The 18,632-nt window shown below is 39.4% G+C and overlaps 1 protein-coding gene across 3 annotated transcripts in view; it reads left to right on the forward strand.

Annotated features, from left to right (window-relative positions):
* Positions 1–18,358, forward strand: part of LOC133487760 (guanine nucleotide-binding protein G(q) subunit alpha-like) — a 35,551-nt gene extending 17,193 nt beyond the window's left edge. Inside the window, exons 4-8 of one of the 3 annotated variants that reach the window (XM_061794845.1) lie at positions 6,794–6,922; positions 9,194–9,322; positions 13,447–13,576; positions 13,667–13,820; positions 14,577–18,358. In XM_061794845.1, coding sequence (XP_061650829.1) covers positions 6,794–6,922; positions 9,194–9,322; positions 13,447–13,576; positions 13,667–13,820; positions 14,577–14,767 — 733 coding nt within the window. In that variant the 3' untranslated portion in view covers positions 14,768–18,358. The remainder of the gene's footprint in view (positions 1–6,793; positions 6,923–9,193; positions 9,323–13,446; positions 13,577–13,666; positions 13,821–14,576) is intronic. The other 2 variants (XM_061794847.1, XM_061794846.1) reach the window with 2 other exon arrangements.
* Positions 18,359–18,632: the final 274 nt, after the last annotated feature.

Genomic DNA, 18,632 nt, shown 5'->3' on the forward strand with positions numbered 1-18,632 from the left:
TCGACTTTAATGAAGTCGTGACAAAAACAACATGAACCTGAAAGTGACAAAATCATTTTAAAACACAACCATCCCACCCAATTTCTTCAGGTGAGAACAAAAAACACGGTGGTACATTTCTAACGTGGCATTGTATACGGCGCGCACACGTATACAGTATGGCATTACTTTTATGGCGAAAGAGACGGAGCCATTCAACATGTTGAGAAAGCAGCGTTTAAAGAAATGCTGCAGACAGTACGAATCTTGATGCAAAACAGGTTGCTTTGAAATGGTCGTTGTGCTGTTATTAATGTTACCTTGCACTTTTTCTTAACCAACTGGAAACTTGATTGGCAGTATATTGCCCGTTAAGGCAAAAATGCAGACCTGAGCAATTATTTTCAACCGGGGGCAACATAAAAAATCTGAACTGTGATGGAGGGTCAGATTAACCATAACTTGAACTTTTTTCCTTCTTAATATTAATTTTCTTTCATTGTAAGAAAAGGAACATTTGTATTTTGATTAGCTGTTACTTCTAATCAGAAGAATAAGGATGCTCTCCAACTATTGAAATTTCGGAATTGCAGTTCAGTTCAAAAAGAAAAATACAATAAAAGTAATATGCAACACCAATCATTGCGTCACTGTTTCACTTTATCTGTTAATCTTCACAAATACTGAGGTGTTTTGCAGTATATTAAAGATAAGTGATCAACATTACAAAACAATAGGTGGTTTTAAAGTTTTCAGAAAACGTTTCGAAAACATGTTCCCAATACTCAGTACGAAAAATCAGGTGTGCAAAAAGGCATTTTTACAACATCCAGTGAGAAAATTCCAGACTTGAACAAGTCCCTTAAAATCTGGCTGAATGTCTAAAATCAATATTTCCTGCGATGTCTCATCTTTACGGTGCTATTAACGCTCTTGGAAAAATGATTTACTTTTTGGGCCGATTTTGTGAGATATGACGTACCAGTGGTCTTAACTTGTCTTGATAGCTGCTTCTCTGGATGTGCCTTGTTTGCACCTTGGCTAACAAAGCCTTTGACACTTTTGCCCACTCTCCATGAGTCTAATTCTTGTAATTTTCCTCGTGGTTGGTGACGTAGTGATGATTCAGATTACAATATAGTCCTTGAACATGGCTACTGTATGTGTGCCACAAACTAAGCTTGGACTTCAATAAATAAATATTCAGGAGCCCATGTTGAAAACGTGGCATTCGGTAACAACTTTTTTTTTTTTAACGTGGGCTGACATTTTTATGGGATAACCGGCATCACTTGTTGCCTCCCGCAGTTAGCGCATGCGGACACCTCCGGCTTTTCAAAATAGAAGCAACACAGTTGTATCGTGTGCAGAGAATAAATACTTGTTCCAATTAATTTTTTCGGACATAAGGCGGGCCGGACGAGGAAGCCCACACTGCTTGCTCGATGTCAGATTACAATTTTTTTTGCCTTACGTATCGGTGGCTGTATTGGCATCCTTCATGAGTACCCAATACCTTGAAATAATGCCGGTATCAGACCTATACTTGGTATTGGTATTCGCTCATCCCTCCTTATAGAACATCAAATAATCTGTCATTTGACAAGCTTGGTTGAGAAGGGTCAAAAACCGGAAACAAAAATGTCTCGTTTATCTTTGTGTGTACCAGGCCCAAGTGAAAGATGGCATCGATGAACTGAGGGGAATATAGTTACTATCCCTTTTTTTCCTGATTGGGGGAGGAGGCCTTAATTTTGTGTTAAAAGGATTTTGTACTTGGCAAACCGAGTCCTGCTGCAAGTGATTGATACCCTGTCAAAAAAGTTTAAAACTACCTCTATTAATAATTTAAAATGTAGCTTAAAATAAATGGATAGATGATTTTAATTTGGTGGGGGGGGGGGCACCTGAAGTGCGCCTGTACATGGATAGACAGCGGTGACTCTCCGTAGCTTTCACTGACAACTCGGGCTAAACTTAGCTCCTCCCTAATGTATCACTTTAACATACTTCAAAATACAAATTTCTATTTAGATGGCGGCTTGGCAAGATGTTGTGGCATCTTAGGAAGTTTTAGAAAGAGATAGAAAATGTGAACAGGTGGGTTTTTCAACAAATACGTGAGTTCAGCAAATGCGTAGCTGGGGGGAAAAAAACATGAATATGCAGGGTATTACTGTATTTGAGGAAATACGGTTGCTGTTGTTTTTTTTGTTTTTTTTCCAGGGGGGTGGTTAAATCTTACTGATGGTTTAGTTAGTTTTCTGCTCTTACATGAGACTGATACAACCTCAGGCTAAGTGGTGCACTTTCTAATAGCAACGTGACAAGTGGCCACCATTCTTGTGGAATTTTCTCAAAAAGAAAACATGGAATGAGCACTTCAAATGCCTCTAAAATCCATCCCTCCATTTTCTGAATCACTTATCTTCACTAGGGTCACACGTGTCCCAGCTGACTTCGTCGGGAGGCAGGGTACACCCTGAGCTGGTCGCCGGCCAATCGCAGTGCACATATAGACAAACAGCCGCTATCCTCCATAGCAAATTCATTCAGGAAAAAACAATTGAATACCAAAGTACATGAGCTAATCCACTGGTCACACTGCTTTTCTCACTAATAATGTTCCATTTGTGCTATTTAAGTCGAATCTTTAGGACTAGTTACGCTGTCTGAAATGTCACTGTAATTTTGAAGCGTTGACTTGGTGGACCCCTCGAAATTTCTGCCCGTACGTGCTTATTGTTGGATATTTTTAACTAAGGCTGCACGATATTTTGTTTGAGCATCGTCATCGTGATGTACCTTCTGCGATGTTGGTGTACTGTAATATACAGTGAATCAAGTGTAAAATGAAAAGTGGTCAGCAGAGGGACCTGTTTGGACATGCTCAAAAGATGAAAAGAATGTACACCTGCTGCATTTCCTATTACACTCTTCAGAATGAAACTATCCAGGCACAAATGTTCTTTTGTAATAAAAGAACACTGTACAACACTGAACAGAATGGAACATCATTTTAAAAAACACTGTACGATCACACTCTGATAATATGGAATTAATTTTGTTTTCGTAATATAAGAATAGATGCATTTTGTTAATATAGTCAGCCAGCCCTGCGAGGGATGCAAAGTTATCAATGTCCTTTCTGCATCGTTCTTGTCATACTGTGGTACATTTTTGTTTGCACATTAGGGACAAAGGTCCTGTTTTGTTTTAATTGCTCTTTTTTAAAAAACACCATTCAAGTTTTTCCCCAAAATTTTTGGAGGGAATTTTTTGGGGTCTTCAAACACAATTTTAAAACAATACACAAACATTAAAAACAGAATATATTGAGAGAGTGAGAGTGCAAGAGCAATGGATTAAAAAAAAAAAAAATGCCGAAAATGTCATTAATAACACATACAGTCCAAAAAATAAGGTCTTTGCATCCCGAAAATACTACCTGTACTATCAATTGCCTTAACTGGTTTAAAAAGAAGAGGACAAAAATAGTAGGTATTGCACAATAATGAAAACCCGCAAACTAGCAGGACAGCAAAGCGTGAACCCCGATATACCGGGGGTTTACTATAATCCGTTTTTGGCCTGGTGGACTTGTCAATAAGTCAAAGTTATGAACTATGAGCTGAAGTAGTTCATTTATGGAACTATGAACCGAACTTAAAACTATTTCACATAGAAAATTAACTTTCGCAACACTGATCCTGTATTATTTCACATCGCAAAATATATGGCAAGTTTAAAAAAAAAAAAAAAAAGTATTTTTCTTTTTTTTTTTTTTTTTTTTTTCTAATATCGTGTAGCCCTATTTTTAACTGAAACTTGTCAGCCAATCGGAGAAGGGAAAAATTATGAATAGTGTTTTACTCTAATTTGAAGGCATTTTTTAGACAGGTTTTCGATAGGCGTTATTGCACAAAACTCCCCCCCCCCCCCTCCCCCTCCCCAAAAGCCTTTTTTTCCAACACAAAAAAACCTCAATTTATCCAGAGCATATCAGCCACTTTTCAAAATTATTGGTGTCTTGTACTCAGGTTGAAGCTGCCATTCCAACCAGACTTTGCATTTTGACAGACTTGTCATTTTGGGAAAATCTTGTCACATTGATATTTGGAGGGCCCCCTGGCTGTAGACATGATGTATTACACGTTTTAAGTCTGTTTGCATGCAGATTGTACAAATCAGTGTTTCCCAACCTTTAATGATCCAAGGAACATATTTTACAGTCAAAAAATTCACAAAAGGTGTTTATACAGAAATAATCTGATCTCAATTTACTCATACGTCCGCACTGTGAAATCTTTGCATGAATGACATGTGATAACGCAGGTTAATCGTTCTGCCATTGTTCTGCACTATGCATCGCTGTCATAGAATGATGAAAAGATATATTATTTGTAGTAAATAATTCTCTGACCAAGTGAAATAGGATCATTTCCCATGGCATACTGTACCTGAGGATCACTGACGGTACATTAATGTGCCACGGCAAAGTGGTTGGGAATCACTGGTACCAAGAACGAGAAGATTGTGTCATGGCATACAGTGCTGTGAAAAAGTATTGGTACTCTTCTCAAATTCTTATATTTTTGCATAGTTTCCCCACGCTAATGTTTAACATCATCAAACAAATGTAAATATCAAACAAATATAACCCAAGTGAACTTAAAATGCTGTTTTTAAATGATTTCATTTAGTAAGGGGGAAAAAACTATTCAGTTACCTTGCTCTGTGTGAACAATTACCCCCTTGTTAAATCATTAATTAATTGTGGCTAATCACTATTTTTGGTTAATTTTACACTGATCACATCTAAGCCTTATTACCTCCAGATCTGTTCAATCAAGAAATCACATAAACAGAATCAATCTCTCCCAACAAAATCAAGTGGGCCAGAATATCTGAAAAAGCTACAACACAATTACACGATCCAGAGAAATTCTAGAACAGTCGAGAAATAAAGTCATTGACATCTATTAGTCTGGAAATCGTTACCAAAGCCATTTCTAATGCCTGGGTCAGACTACAGGATTTTAGGCCCCGATATTGGCCCGATTAGCGATCACGGCCAATTTCCCAGATCGGGTCTGACATACTTTGTCGGGAACGACAAAACTTCTTGTAGTGTGATTAATAATCCACAACCAACGATTTGGCCCTACAATAGCCCTGCGACGCCAAAATAAAAAGTCTAACATGTTTGATTTTTTTGGGGGGGATATCTTCCGTGTAGTTTGACATATCGACAACTGTCCGACAGCTCACCTTGACAGCGACCGATAGGATTGCGTATTGTGACAGGCACATCGTTCTTAACATTTATTCACGCGCACAAACCAATGTTTATCGAAGCTTTAGAGCATGATTCGACAGAACGCCCGCTTGTTTGCTTACAACTGTTAGTGCGAGCAGTAGCTTGCAAGGCTACATCACATTTGGTTGCCTGCTTGTGAGCCGTATCGTATTACAAGTATGTGAACATACCTCAAACAATCCTTGAATGAACATCCTCTCCCGAGCACCAGTGACGACCACCACACGCTTTTCCTTATTTTGTCTCTCCCTCCACACACACACACACAAAATACATTGGCGCGGTGCATTGTTGTCATCGCCATGGTAACAAGTATATCCGGTCACATTGACCGGTGACACGTTTTCTGGTTCTACCTCTCCGACAGTGCTTGATTTGACAAGATGAAGCCCAATGATCGTAAAAGACGGGATGCGGTGGTATCGGAATACATGGCGTGTAGTGTTGCCACCGTCTGCCTGAGATACAGCAAGATTTGATGGCAGTAGTCTGACATAGTACAATCGTGAAAGACCACATTTGTCTTGTAGTCTGATCCAGACATAAAGCTTTAGAATTCTAGCGAGCCATAGACAGAGCCATTATCCTCACATGGAGAAAACATGGAACAGTAGTGTACCTTCCCAGGAGTGGCCAGCCTACAAAGATTACCCCAAGAGAACAGCAATGAGTCATCCAAGAGACCACAAAGGAATTCAGGACAACTTCTAAAGAACTGCAGACCTCCCTTGCCTCACTTAAGGTTAGTGTTCATGACACAACAATAAGGAGAGACTGGGCAAATTTTTTATCGATGGCAGAGTGAAACCCACTGTTGACCAAAATGAACATAAAGATTTGTCTTACGTTTGCAAGTAAAAAATCTGAATGATTCCCAAGACTTTTGGGCGAACATCATATGGACTGACGAGATGAAAGTTGAGCTTTTTGAAAGGTGTGTGTCGTTACATCTGGCGTAAATGTAGCATTTCAGAAAAAGATCATCATACCAACAGTCAAAAATGGTCGTGGTCGTGTGATGGTCTTGGGCTGTTATGCTCCTTCAGGACCTGGACAACTTTCTGTGATAGGAACCATGAATTCTGCTCTTTAAAGGAAAATCATGAAGGAGAATGTTCAGCCATCAGTTTCTGACCTCAAAGAAGAGTGGGCCAAAATATCTCCACAGAGATGTGAAAGACTCATTGCCACTTATAGAAAACACTTGTTTTCAGTTGTTGCTGCTAAGGATGGCCCAACCAATTATTAGGTTTAGCGGGCCATTACTTTTTAACACAGGGCAAGGTAACTTTGACAATTTGTTTTTCCCTTAATAAATTAAATCACCATTTAAAAACAGCATTTTAAGTTCACTTGGGTTATATTTCTCTATTTTGTTTGTTTGAGGTTAAACAAAGTAGGGATACTATGCAAAAATATACGTATCTGAGAAGGGGGCCAATAGTTTTTCACAACACTTTACGTGTTTGCTATTATCCACATGTATATCTCCAGTTACCTTAGCGATTTAGACCGTGTGACCGCCGACGGCTACGTCCCCACCCAGCAGGACGTGCTCAGGGTCCGTGTTCCCACCACGGGCATTATAGAGTACCCCTTTGATCTGGAGAATGTCATCTTCAGGTACCCCTGATGTGATACCACGACTGCAGCGTCACCACTACTTTGGTGCAAATCCACTGATGGACGGAAGCTAAACATTCTGTCATGGCCACAATTGGAATAACATGACAACATGTGGCACAAACCTGCCCTGCAAACAGCGTGTGCGCCAAACGTTGTTTAGCCTGACCAGATGTCAGTGGTTTGTGTTAATTTGTATTGAAGTTCTGGCCCCAAGGTTCGAAACCAAATGCTGCACTCAGGCTTGAGATGGGCCACTTCATACCTGATGAAGAAGGCTTGCAACAATGTCAAAGTTAATGATCCTTCAGGAAGCTGTAGAAATGGGGTTCCTGTCATCCTTGACCTTGACAATTGTCCAAAACCTTCTTTGTCAGCTTCAAAGTACTGACTTTCTTCCTGCTTTTGTCATTGATACCACCATCGCTGTCTGCAACAGAATTCACAAAGTCAAAAGAGCTGAGGATGGTCAACTACAGTGGGGTACACAAATACTGATTTTCTTTTTACATCTTAACTGATTTTTAAAATGATGAGGCAAAAATAAAAGTGTGTTGTTGCTGCTCTTATAGGGTGTGGTGTAATTGATGTGACCACCAGAGCACACGACACACCTAACCATGTCTGTCATAGTACGAAGACTAATCTGTGAGAGACTCCACAAAACCACAGGGCATCCAAAATGCTGGAATATAAAAGAAGTAGTAGAACAAGAAGAAATAGAAGAAACTAGGCCCACTGTTCGCTCTTTTGGTGAAATAATTTAAATTATGAACTCATCTCCTTGTCATTTGTTTGTGGTGAATGACGTGTGTGACACGTTATACAAACAGAATCAGCTGCAAGTTTCTTGATTGGCTACTCTGTGTTGACCACACACACAAGGATTTGTCTTCAGAAGTACAGTAGAAGCTCGCTAGAACAACCTAATAGGGGCGGGTACGTCATCTGATCTAGCCGATTGTACGTTACATTGAAGTACATTTTTAGGCCATATGCACCCATATTATTGTACAGTACAAAATTATTGTTTTATTGTTTTATTCATGGCCTAAAACGCCCAGTACAGTACAAAGTTATTGTAAATAAACAAAAAAGCTTGTAAATGTTTGAAAGTATCACATTTTATCCAAACTTACCACGCTGGTGTACTTGGTCACGGTGATATTGTGGAGGTACAGTACTCATCATAGGCGAGACGCTTTCATGAGCCGCAAGGAATTTGTGTGCTTCCTAGCTCCAAATCCGTTGTCAAAGGCGAACGGCTTGACAAAAAAAACCAAAAGTGTTCCTGTACCAAAAATAGCATGTTCCAGACTCCAGAGACTTGTTTGTATTCCTCAGAGTTAACATTGGCGCTATGCTGATCTCTCAGTGTTCAATGAATCAATCAATAGAAATATCCATCATGACATACATGGCGGCCACATCAATGCCCCACATTCATCACTGCAGCCACGTAAGCACGGGGACGCGTCTTTTGGAATTGGATCTTCTTTTTTTTTTTGGCATTGCGCCGCAGCGCCAGTAAACAACAGCGGCCAATTCTTTAACGAACAGACTTTGTGAGTTTAAGTGACGAATGGAAACTTGGGAAATTTTTGGACACTTTCTTCAATCGTGATGGACCGTTTTATCCGATATCAGGGTCCGTTTTATCAAGGTTCCACTCTATTGAACAGGTTTTAACAAAGTCACTGTAAGCACACCCCACACCATAGGATGATCACCCACTCAGGATATTCTTTTAAAAAAAATTAAAAATATGTTTAAACCCCCCACACCACAGGATTATTGCTCAGATGACTTTTTTTTTTTTTATTACCCTCAAAGTCCTTGCAAAGTGATTTCAGCGATTTGTTTCTAAATACATGTTTGAAAATAAATGCTGAAAACCTGCAAAGAGTGAGAACAATTTATCATTCTTTAATATTCTTTGCTGACTTTGATTGGAGTGGGTGGTAAATGCTCAAATTTGTCCTGATTGTCAGTTTGTGTGTACCCTGCTTTACTCAAATACTCAAGTTTGAGGCTATCAAAGTTCATGTCTCCGAAACAGTGTTGGTGGAGCAGTGACACTAACCCCCTTTTTGTTTTCAATCTGAGTACTGGCCTTTTTTCTGCGAAGCTTCCTTGATGGGATCTAGCCACACTTCCACACTTGGCAGGGGGTTGCTTCTATTACCTATCATGCTTTATGTAACTGTTTTCCTGTCTTTCTTTTGTGTGTGTGTGTGTCTGTTTTTGTTCTTTGCCCGGCTCACCCTGTAGCTATCTTTCCGATCTGGATCGCATTGCAGATCGCAGCTATCTTCCCACTCAGCAGGATGTGCTCAGGGTGCGCATTCCCACCACGGGCATCATAGAGTACCCGTTCGACTTGCAGAGCATCATTTTCAGGTAGAAAGATGGCAGGCTCACATGTTCATTTTTTATTTATTTTACTGACCCCATTAACTCATTGTCCAATGAACCATATCTTAATGTCCCTCCCTCGCATCCTTATATCCTCTACCGTGTACTACTGTACAATCGAAAGCGAACACAAAGTCCTACATGCTGGTGCCCAATTGTCGTAAATGGGTCACCTCCTCATCGCCTCTTTTCCTTTATGGCTGGCATAAGAAACCAGGTCGTCCTCGCCGCGTTGGAGGAATACGCTATTTTGGGGGAGTGGGTCCTGCAGGGCCTATAATGGCCCCAGATCTCGGTGGGCCGCAGTGGACTGGGCCAGCACCAGAGGGCAGCCTTGTGCCGTCAAACCTAGCAGAGACCATGCTTCACCTGGTCTCCTGGCTTGCACCTGTGCATCTGTTTGCATGATTAGTCACTCGATTGGTGTCATTTGTATCACCGCTTGACAAGGATTTGTAATAGTTGTGAAGGATTCAAGTGAATGACTTCTCAAATGAAGACTTAATGAAACTGGGACCTGAAATTCCCCTAAGATTGACGCACGACCTCATCAAGGAAACAGCTCTGGAGGATTTGCACATCTCTTAATCAGTGTTTCAAATCACTGAGTTGTTCGTGAACGGCTCAGCCTGAGACCAGATGTAAAGTACACCTGACTGTCCAAATGACTTCAAATAAAAAATACTTCCTCAAATGAAGTTCACAGTTAAAAATGATTGCGGAATAATAAACGTTTTTTTTTTTTTTTCTTCTTTTTTTTTTTTTAAACCCAAAAATGATTGAAGTGGGGATAAATCACCGCTAAGCATTTGCTGGGTTCCCCCCCCCCCCCATAAAACAAAGAAAAATAAATCTGCAGATAGGTGAATCTGTGGTTGCCAAACCGCGAGTATGTGGGGGCCCACAGTCATACCTGTAGGACTCCGAGTGACTGACACCGATGATAATTATGAGAGCAGTTCAGTGTGAACTGCATAGACCAAAGACTCAGGCCCGTGTTTAAATGACCAGCAAATAACACAGGGAAATCACAAATAATGTACAGTTTATACAGGTAAGATTTATTTTTTACTTGGCAAGTTTTGGTTGGATGGAGGGGGAAAAAAACTGTTTTTAATTTTATTTATTTTTCTACTTTGGTCCAGACCACAGGGCTGAACACAACATTCGTGTTCTCAGATCCCACTCATTTGGGCTTCTAAACTTGGTCCCTTCCCTGGTTTGTTGTATTTTCACATGGTGAAAAGTCGAATCCAGGCCAACCAAATGCAAGCCACGTGCAATCACTCTCTTGTATTTGTCACAAGATTCCAAACAATAAGGTTTGGTGTATGGCACAAGTGTCAAACTCAAGGCCTGGGGGCCAGATCCGACCTACCACATCATTTTATGTGGCCCGCTAAAGCAAACCCTGTCCGTCTACCTCATGCTTCTTTCTAAAATCTGTACCAAAATTGAGCCACTTAGAACTACAGTGGGTTAACTCAATTTCTGTCATTTCGCCGGTGAGTGATTTTTATGGTTACAATGCAATTTGGGGGATTGAAATCTTGGCAATTATTACTACTTTCTCATACTTGTTTTCACAGAAATTGTTTTTTTCCCCTCAGATTTTGGAATTTTTCCAAATATAATGATTTTGAGGAGCTATAATGACACTTATCAACAACTGAGGTACTGTTCCTAGCTTTTATCCAGTTTCATCAGTTGGATACTGGTCAGTAACATCTAGGTTACATGAAAAAAATTAAACCAACTAGGATTAGAAAAAAAGTATAGTGCAATCATGGTCTAAATCCAAAGTAACATCCATCAAATCAATCAATATGTCATGAAAGATGATAAATAAATTGCTGATGCACAGGCAGACAAGCTAAAGCACTACTTACTTTAAGCTATCACTGAACCCCACTTTCTGGCATTTTGGCCCAGTGTTGCATTGATGAATCAGAAAAAGTCTCGAGTGAAATAATGGAGTGCCCCTATATGTAAAAACTGGAAATAATCTTGATTTGTCCCAGTATTAAATCTGAAATATTTGACTTGTGTCCATGTTTTTTATGAGTTATGACTATTCGTTATCAATAAATTTGGTTTGCACTAGTAATGCACCAAAATTTGGGCCAAAAAAGTGCAACGGCCCAAGGTTTCGGACTTTTGTCACCAAAATAAAACAGCCGAAATAACGTAGTTTATTAAAATAAAACGGCCAAAATTACGCGTAGTTTATTGCTGCTAACTAATAGCGTTGCTGGTCCCGGCGTGCGAGCTTGTACATTACATAGTTAATGATGAATGAATTAACATGTTACTGGAGAAAATGGGAAAATAAATTTACAGTAAATAAAAATGATAAATATTTAAGAGTATTAATGTAAAGCGCTTTGTGTAGCTTTTTTTTGTATGAAAAGCGAAAAAAAGATTTATAATCCCTTCTGGTGTTTCGGTTTTCTGCCCTGGGCTCCCCAGTTTCTGTTTTTGCTCAAGTATTTTCATTTCGATGCATCACTAGTGTGTATGTAATAATATGAGACCGCGATTATTCATTTATATAGTTTCATGGTCAAAATAGCCCTTTGAGGAAAAAACATGACCTGCGATTAAAATTAGTATGACACTCCTGGTGTATTGGCCAAAGAGCGGAAACCGCACCACTAAGGGCAGCATCAAGCAAAATTGACCTTTGTTGATAGTTTTAATAATCGTATGGACAATCAAGCGATCAGGATTACTACACCGGCAAATAGTCAGTTGCACTTTAAGGGGACATCTTGGGCAATTATACTCTGTAACGTGACAAAATGAAGACATGCCATGTATGCTTTGCGAGTCAGTCTCATCTGTTTACCATGGTTACCATAATGCTGTTTGGCACGAAAACTGATTTTTCTTTTTTTTTTTTTTCTTTTGCCAGATAGTCTCGGACCAATTGATTACTGTGCTCTCACCAAACCGAAATGGACTAGTTTGATTAAAACGGAGCGTTGGTGTGCTAGTGTAAAAGCAGTGGCTGATTGTTGTCTAAATAATTATTAGGTGACATAGGAGAGGTCCTGCTACGAAAGTGACTTGTCACATCATCAGAGGTGCCACATTTATCATAGTTTCTGTCCTTGACTGTCTTTTCCTTCTGTGTCTTCAAGAGGGTTCTCCGCCTGCCGTTTTTAGTCATCTAGATAAAAAATAAAATGCATTCTGGCTCACCTTCTGCCCCGTCGACATTCTTCGCAACTTCTAGAGACACTCGTGTTGACTTTTCACTTTGCAAGAAGTGGGTAACTGATGAATGCCTTTCAGGAAAACCTTGACTTTCCCAAACTGGGTGGCATCCATTTTAAACTTATACAGTACCTTCTTCAAAGTGAGATGCTTTGGTGGTGGCATGCATGACTCGCTCACATGAGATTACACACATGGCACATAACTCCCTTAAGATTTCTGCTTCATCTGCTTCTAAAGGGGTTGAATCCATCATGTGTTCTTTAGGTTTTCTCAGATGTAAACAAAGAAAAAAAATTCTATGGACACATTTAAACCCAGCTTTTCCAGTGTTGGTGTTCTGTATAAACAGCACCCATACACGTCAGTCTGTTTTGATGGATTCAAAACCTGTCGATGCAAACAAAATCCTTCTTGTAGCTCTTTTGGGATACTTCGGTCAATGATCGGTGAACATTGGGGGTGTAATGGTACTTCAAAGATCACAGTTCGGTTCGTACCTTGGTTCTAAGGTCAATGTATGGCTAGACCACAAGGGAGTTACACTTTTTGTCCCTTACCTAATGTGTTGCACTGTACTAAACTAAAATCTATCCAAGATTAAATATGTCAAAGCAAAGCAAAATATGCTTGTTCTTTGTCTGCCAAGATATTTCTTCTCACCAGGCAATTTTTGTGGAGGAGCATTTCACATGCTTTAAGCATTTTCCTTCCTTAAAATTCTTGAGGTATTATAACTTGTAACTTTTACTTTTTCGTGTTCAATAAATGTGAGAATTGTGTACCCGAAATACCCGAACATGACTACACGTACCGTCACACCCCGAGTGAACACACATTATGTTCGCATGTGAATACTCATTTGCGCACCCTCACGCTCCGCACTATAGGATGGTGGATGTGGGCGGTCAGCGGTCAGAGAGGAGGAAGTGGATCCACTGCTTCGAGAACGTCACTTCCATCATGTTCCTGGTGGCACTGAGCGAATACGACCAAGTCCTTGTGGAGTCCGACAACGAGGTCACACCTCACAAACTCGTTTATTCAGACTTACCCATCACGGGCGGTTAATCATAAACAAAAACCCCAACATTTTTTTTTGCTCATCAGAACCGCATGGAGGAGAGTAAAGCTCTGTTTAGGACTATCATTACCTACCCCTGGTTTCAAAACTCCTCAGTCATCCTCTTCCTCAACAAGAAGGATCTGTTAGAGGAGAAGATCTCCTACTCACACTTGGTGGACTATTTCCCAGAGTTTGATGGTAAGATTGTGAATCCATCAAGAATGGCTCATTCAACACTTCTAAAAAAAAAAATTTAATTGATTAAAGTCAGTATTGGTCATACGGTGTTTAAATAGTAAAGCAGTGGTTGATTTGTGACGGGATGGTGAAATATTCACTTAATGTAGGTGCAGGCGTAAGTAGGGCTAGTCCGCTGCTAGCTCCTCCATATAGTCTCACCAGCATTCTGAATGACTTTAAGGTTTCTTTGTAAATGTTATCCAAAATGAATCTCATCCAGTGAATACTGTTCGTTCCCTTTTAAACAGGCTGCATTTGGGCATCCAACATACATCCTGTGTCAATTTCCTGGCCAACCAAAGACATCTGCTTACTCTTTGTTAACCGTTCCTGCTCGGCTAGGCTTGCTCAAATGTAAGGCAGTGAGTTAGTAGCTACATTAACGGTAGTTAAAAAAATTAAAAAAAAAAAAAAAGATGTGCAACATTTTTCGAAATCAAATAATCTCTACGCCATCAATTTTAAGAGTAATGTTGTAAGATGAGTTAGAAATAGTATTCAAGTGTTTTGGGATCACAGTTTGGGTTATTTTTAGGGTTCAAACAATAATAATAATAATATAGGCCATTTAAAAAAAAAAAAAAACTCATAGATGGTCCCTGCTGAGCGTTCACTGTACAGGCAATTTAAAAAGTAACTTCTATCAATTAATGGCCCATTTAACTGCCAATCCCTACTGTGAACCTCATGACGTCCACGTGTGCCCTCCTCCAGGTCCACAGAGGGATGCGCAGGCAGCGCGGGAGTTCATCCTCAAGATGTTTGTGGACTTAAACCCCGACAGCGACAAGATCATCTACTCCCACTTCACGTGCGCCACGGACACTGAGAACATCCGCTTTGTGTTCGCCGCCGTCAAGGACACCATCCTACAGCTCAACCTCAAAGAGTACAACCTGGTTTGAGCCCTCCCGAGCCCTTCTCTCTCTCCTTTTGCACAACCTCCTTTTGCGAGTGCACTCTACTTTTAACGCAACACGCACGCACGCACACACACGCACATGCACACACACACACACACCTGTTTTTGTCCAGCACGTTCAAAGATCCCCTGCAAAAACAAAACAAAAAAACACCTTGCGCTTCTTCCTGGTTTGCTGGCCAGCTTGTGTCAGAGAAAACAGCTGCCTCGATGGGCCTGGCACACCTGACTCTGAGACAGTGACCGACCGGAAGGGACGCCGGGAGACGAATGCCACCACGGGATTTGGTCTCCACCTCCACATCGATGAATGTACCCACCAGTGTGTGAGATGTGCAATTGTGCAGAAAAATGACAACAAAAAAAGGAAAGAAAACCTCTTAAGTGTAGCTATATTGTATTAGGGGTGTCGAACTCATTGTAGTTCAGGGGGGCACATACAGCCAAATTTGATGTCAGGGGGGTTAAACTAACAAAGTCATAGCATAATTAATATTAAGAACAACCTCAGATTTTTTTTTTTTTTTTTGCATCGTAACTAATTGCAATGATTTTATATAAAGGCACAAAACTTTTAAGTCATAACTGTTTGGAACAGAAAAAATATAGTATTGCAAATTAAAATTAAATTAACAAAGATCTAGGAATTATTGTAACCTAATTTTCTACATGAGCATAATTGTTTTTTGTTTTTTTTGTTTTCTCTCTCTCTCTCTCTCTCTCTCTCTCTCTCTCTCTCTCTCTCTCTCTCTCTCTCTCTCTCTCTCTCTCTCTCTCTCTCTCTCTCTGATTTTTAAATTCACCCTGTGGGCCAGATTGAATTTCCTATCAGACAGGTTTATGGGCCGATGTTTGACACCCCTGGTATATTTAAAGACATCTAAGACAAACAGCATGAGAGGGGCAAGAAATATGTTTTTTAATGTAATTTGTCGCGACTACAATTTAGCGAATCACAGCCTAAAAGGAATACGAACACGTAATTTAAGAACGTCATTAATGACAAGAAAATCTATTTGAGAGAGGTATCTTTTTGGACATTTTTTATGTATTTTGATTTAATTTAGTTTCCCCCACATGCCTTTTCACTCCACACGGTCCAATCAGACACTTCCTGACGCTGTCGCGCACTCGTTATTTTATATTAGGATGGGCTTCTGTTTACTTTTTGTTTTTTACTGTATAGTCAATTTGTTTTAAAACTAGACAAATAGAACGATTGCTGCTTTTGAGTGGTAAGAGGGACAAGGAGCGGGTGACAAACCATCTTTGACATCTGAAAATAAGTGTTGTTTGCGTATATTTGTTTGTAAATACATATACACGACAGCAGTGTACAAAAATGCTCTGTGGTACACCGTCTTTGGCATAAAATCAACAACGATGACAAAAAAAGGTTAGTGTCTTTGGTGAGCACCGTTCCCGCCCCCCACCCTATGAATAGTATTGATACTGTGATATTGTATTTTGTTGATTATAAAAGCAGACGTCACAGAGCCGAGTGGTCAATTAGCAGTCTATATATAATATGGTGATGATTTTAATTATTTTTTTAATTTATCTAATTTATGGACCAGGTTTGAAGGTGTTGATAATTCTGCCTGCTCTTTTTCAGTGTTTAATAAGGCACTCTGTTTCTACTCATGACAGTCCTACTTGAGTCTGAACTGCTGTAGAAAAGAAAAACAAGGAATGTCTGGTATCGTAAGGATTAAGTGTCTCTGCTTTCTATTTGGCGACGATTTCCGTTCGTCGCCACCAACCATTTTCTCTAAGGAGCCCTTACATTAGTTTTTTCAAAAAGAAAGCAGCTAAAAGTGTATTACCTTTAGGTTATAAATGCATATAGAGACAGCGCTGTAACGCTTACCTACCTAGAAAATGTACATTACAAAAGTGTTTTGGGTTTCTTGGCTCTGTATTTTATTTTATTTTTTTATTATTACTTTTTTTTTTTTGCATGTTTCCAGGCTTGCTTTAGTAGTGCCAGTGATGTACCTATGAACTTTTTCAGTCTTTTTCATGTGACTTATCATTCTCTCATCCTCATTAAGGGCTAGCACAGTGGGGGGAGAACAGTAATACATGCAGAAATTGAGATGTTTAGTATGAGTTGAGGCAAACCCAAAAGGTGTTTATTATTCCCCCCCCCCCCCCCCCCCCCCCACCCTGAAGTAAGGATATTTTTGGTCTTTTGCAGTGTTAGCCACAACTAGTAACCCCATGCAGTACATTTATGTATTACAAAACACACACTACAGCCGCATTAAGTATTTGCATGTTAGCTAATTGCCAAAAAGCTGTGCAGGTTATATCAGATTTTTTTTTTTAAAACACAACTGAAAGGTATTTTTTGTGTGGTTATAACTGTTGGGAAATTATCGAAGTATTCGACTTACTGCTTCTCATTAATTGTGTGTGTGTGTATGTGTTAACAGTTCTCATGATAATTTTATTTTTAAGCTCTCCTTAGCTTTTCTCTATTTTATTTTAGCCACTCATTTCAATTCAATGGCAGGAAACTAATTGAGATCTGGGGTTTGTGTGTGTGTGTGTGTGTATATTTTGTTTTATTTTCCCCTCTGGATAACTTAAATGCACCATCGTAACCGTAGAATTTACTGGCCTCTTGTCCTCACTTTACCTTAAGCTTCTGCTTGTGCCAGGGTGCCAATGTTAAGTGAGCAAACGATGTTTAACTGTTAGTTGCGTGTCGAGTGCAAAAAAACATTTGACAACTTTTGTTTTTTTTGTTTTGCTAGTTTATGTTGCACAGTGGTGTACTATTTGGCACATTTTAAATTTATACAGTATAGTACATTACATTTATACAGTATATACACACACACACAGTGTATGAGCAGGAAATTGGGATGGTTTTTGCATGACACTTCAGTCTTTCATTTTATTTTCCTCACTACAACTATTTTCTTATTTGTTGCCTTGATGCTCTTATTTCTCTGTACATTCAAAAAATTACCAGAACGCTATTGTTTATATGATTTTAGGACCACTTCCCCTCCTTGCTCCCTCTTAAAAAGATCAAATGTCGAGTGGTGTTTTTTTTGTTTTTTAATTGTAAATCCAATGTAAACAAAAAAAATCGGTTGTATGATGCGAGCCTACCAGGCTGCGTCTTCAAGTGCCAACACACCACCGCCAACCTGAGATGCCCCATACCCGCATGCCCTCCACCCCGCTCTTTTGAAATGAGACTAAAAAGATAGATGATTAAGTGGGTATGTTTAAGAACATTTCAAAGGATAATTTGCTGTTTCTTTGTTTTGTTTTTAATAAGAAACTATAATTATTGCATGTACTGTTTCTTTTACAAGCGAGTGGCTTTGGATGTATTGACTGAAGCCCTTTGGCTCCAGTTGGCCGGATATCAATATACACATAACTCTTTGCCATATTTTGTATGTTTTTGTGTGTTTATGTTGCTTTTCTTGACCACTGTTGCCTGATCCTCATTCGAACATGACGTATGATCATTATCGCCGCCGCCTTCTAAAGAGAGAAACATAATGACAAGGTTATCTGTTTTAAGCATTGAAATAAATTTGTTCCTATACTTGTTGATCATGTGTGGTTGCTTTAAAAAAAATAATAATAATCAAGTCAACATATAATAGATACTGTGTTGATTGTGTACAATGTATACAGTATACAATTATATCTATATATGATATAAGGATACAGTATAACGACTGTCTATACATAAATTATAAATCATACTAATATAATTAAATTAGTGATTACAAGTAAAATTGCATGGTGGCTGTGTGGTTGACGTGTCATCTATTGCAAGGATTTAGTAGCATTTGCTACAATTTTGTCCCATTGGT

Source organism: Phyllopteryx taeniolatus, chromosome 13, assembly GCF_024500385.1.
Source record: "Phyllopteryx taeniolatus isolate TA_2022b chromosome 13, UOR_Ptae_1.2, whole genome shotgun sequence".
NCBI classification, from domain to species: domain Eukaryota; kingdom Metazoa; phylum Chordata; class Actinopteri; order Syngnathiformes; family Syngnathidae; genus Phyllopteryx; species Phyllopteryx taeniolatus.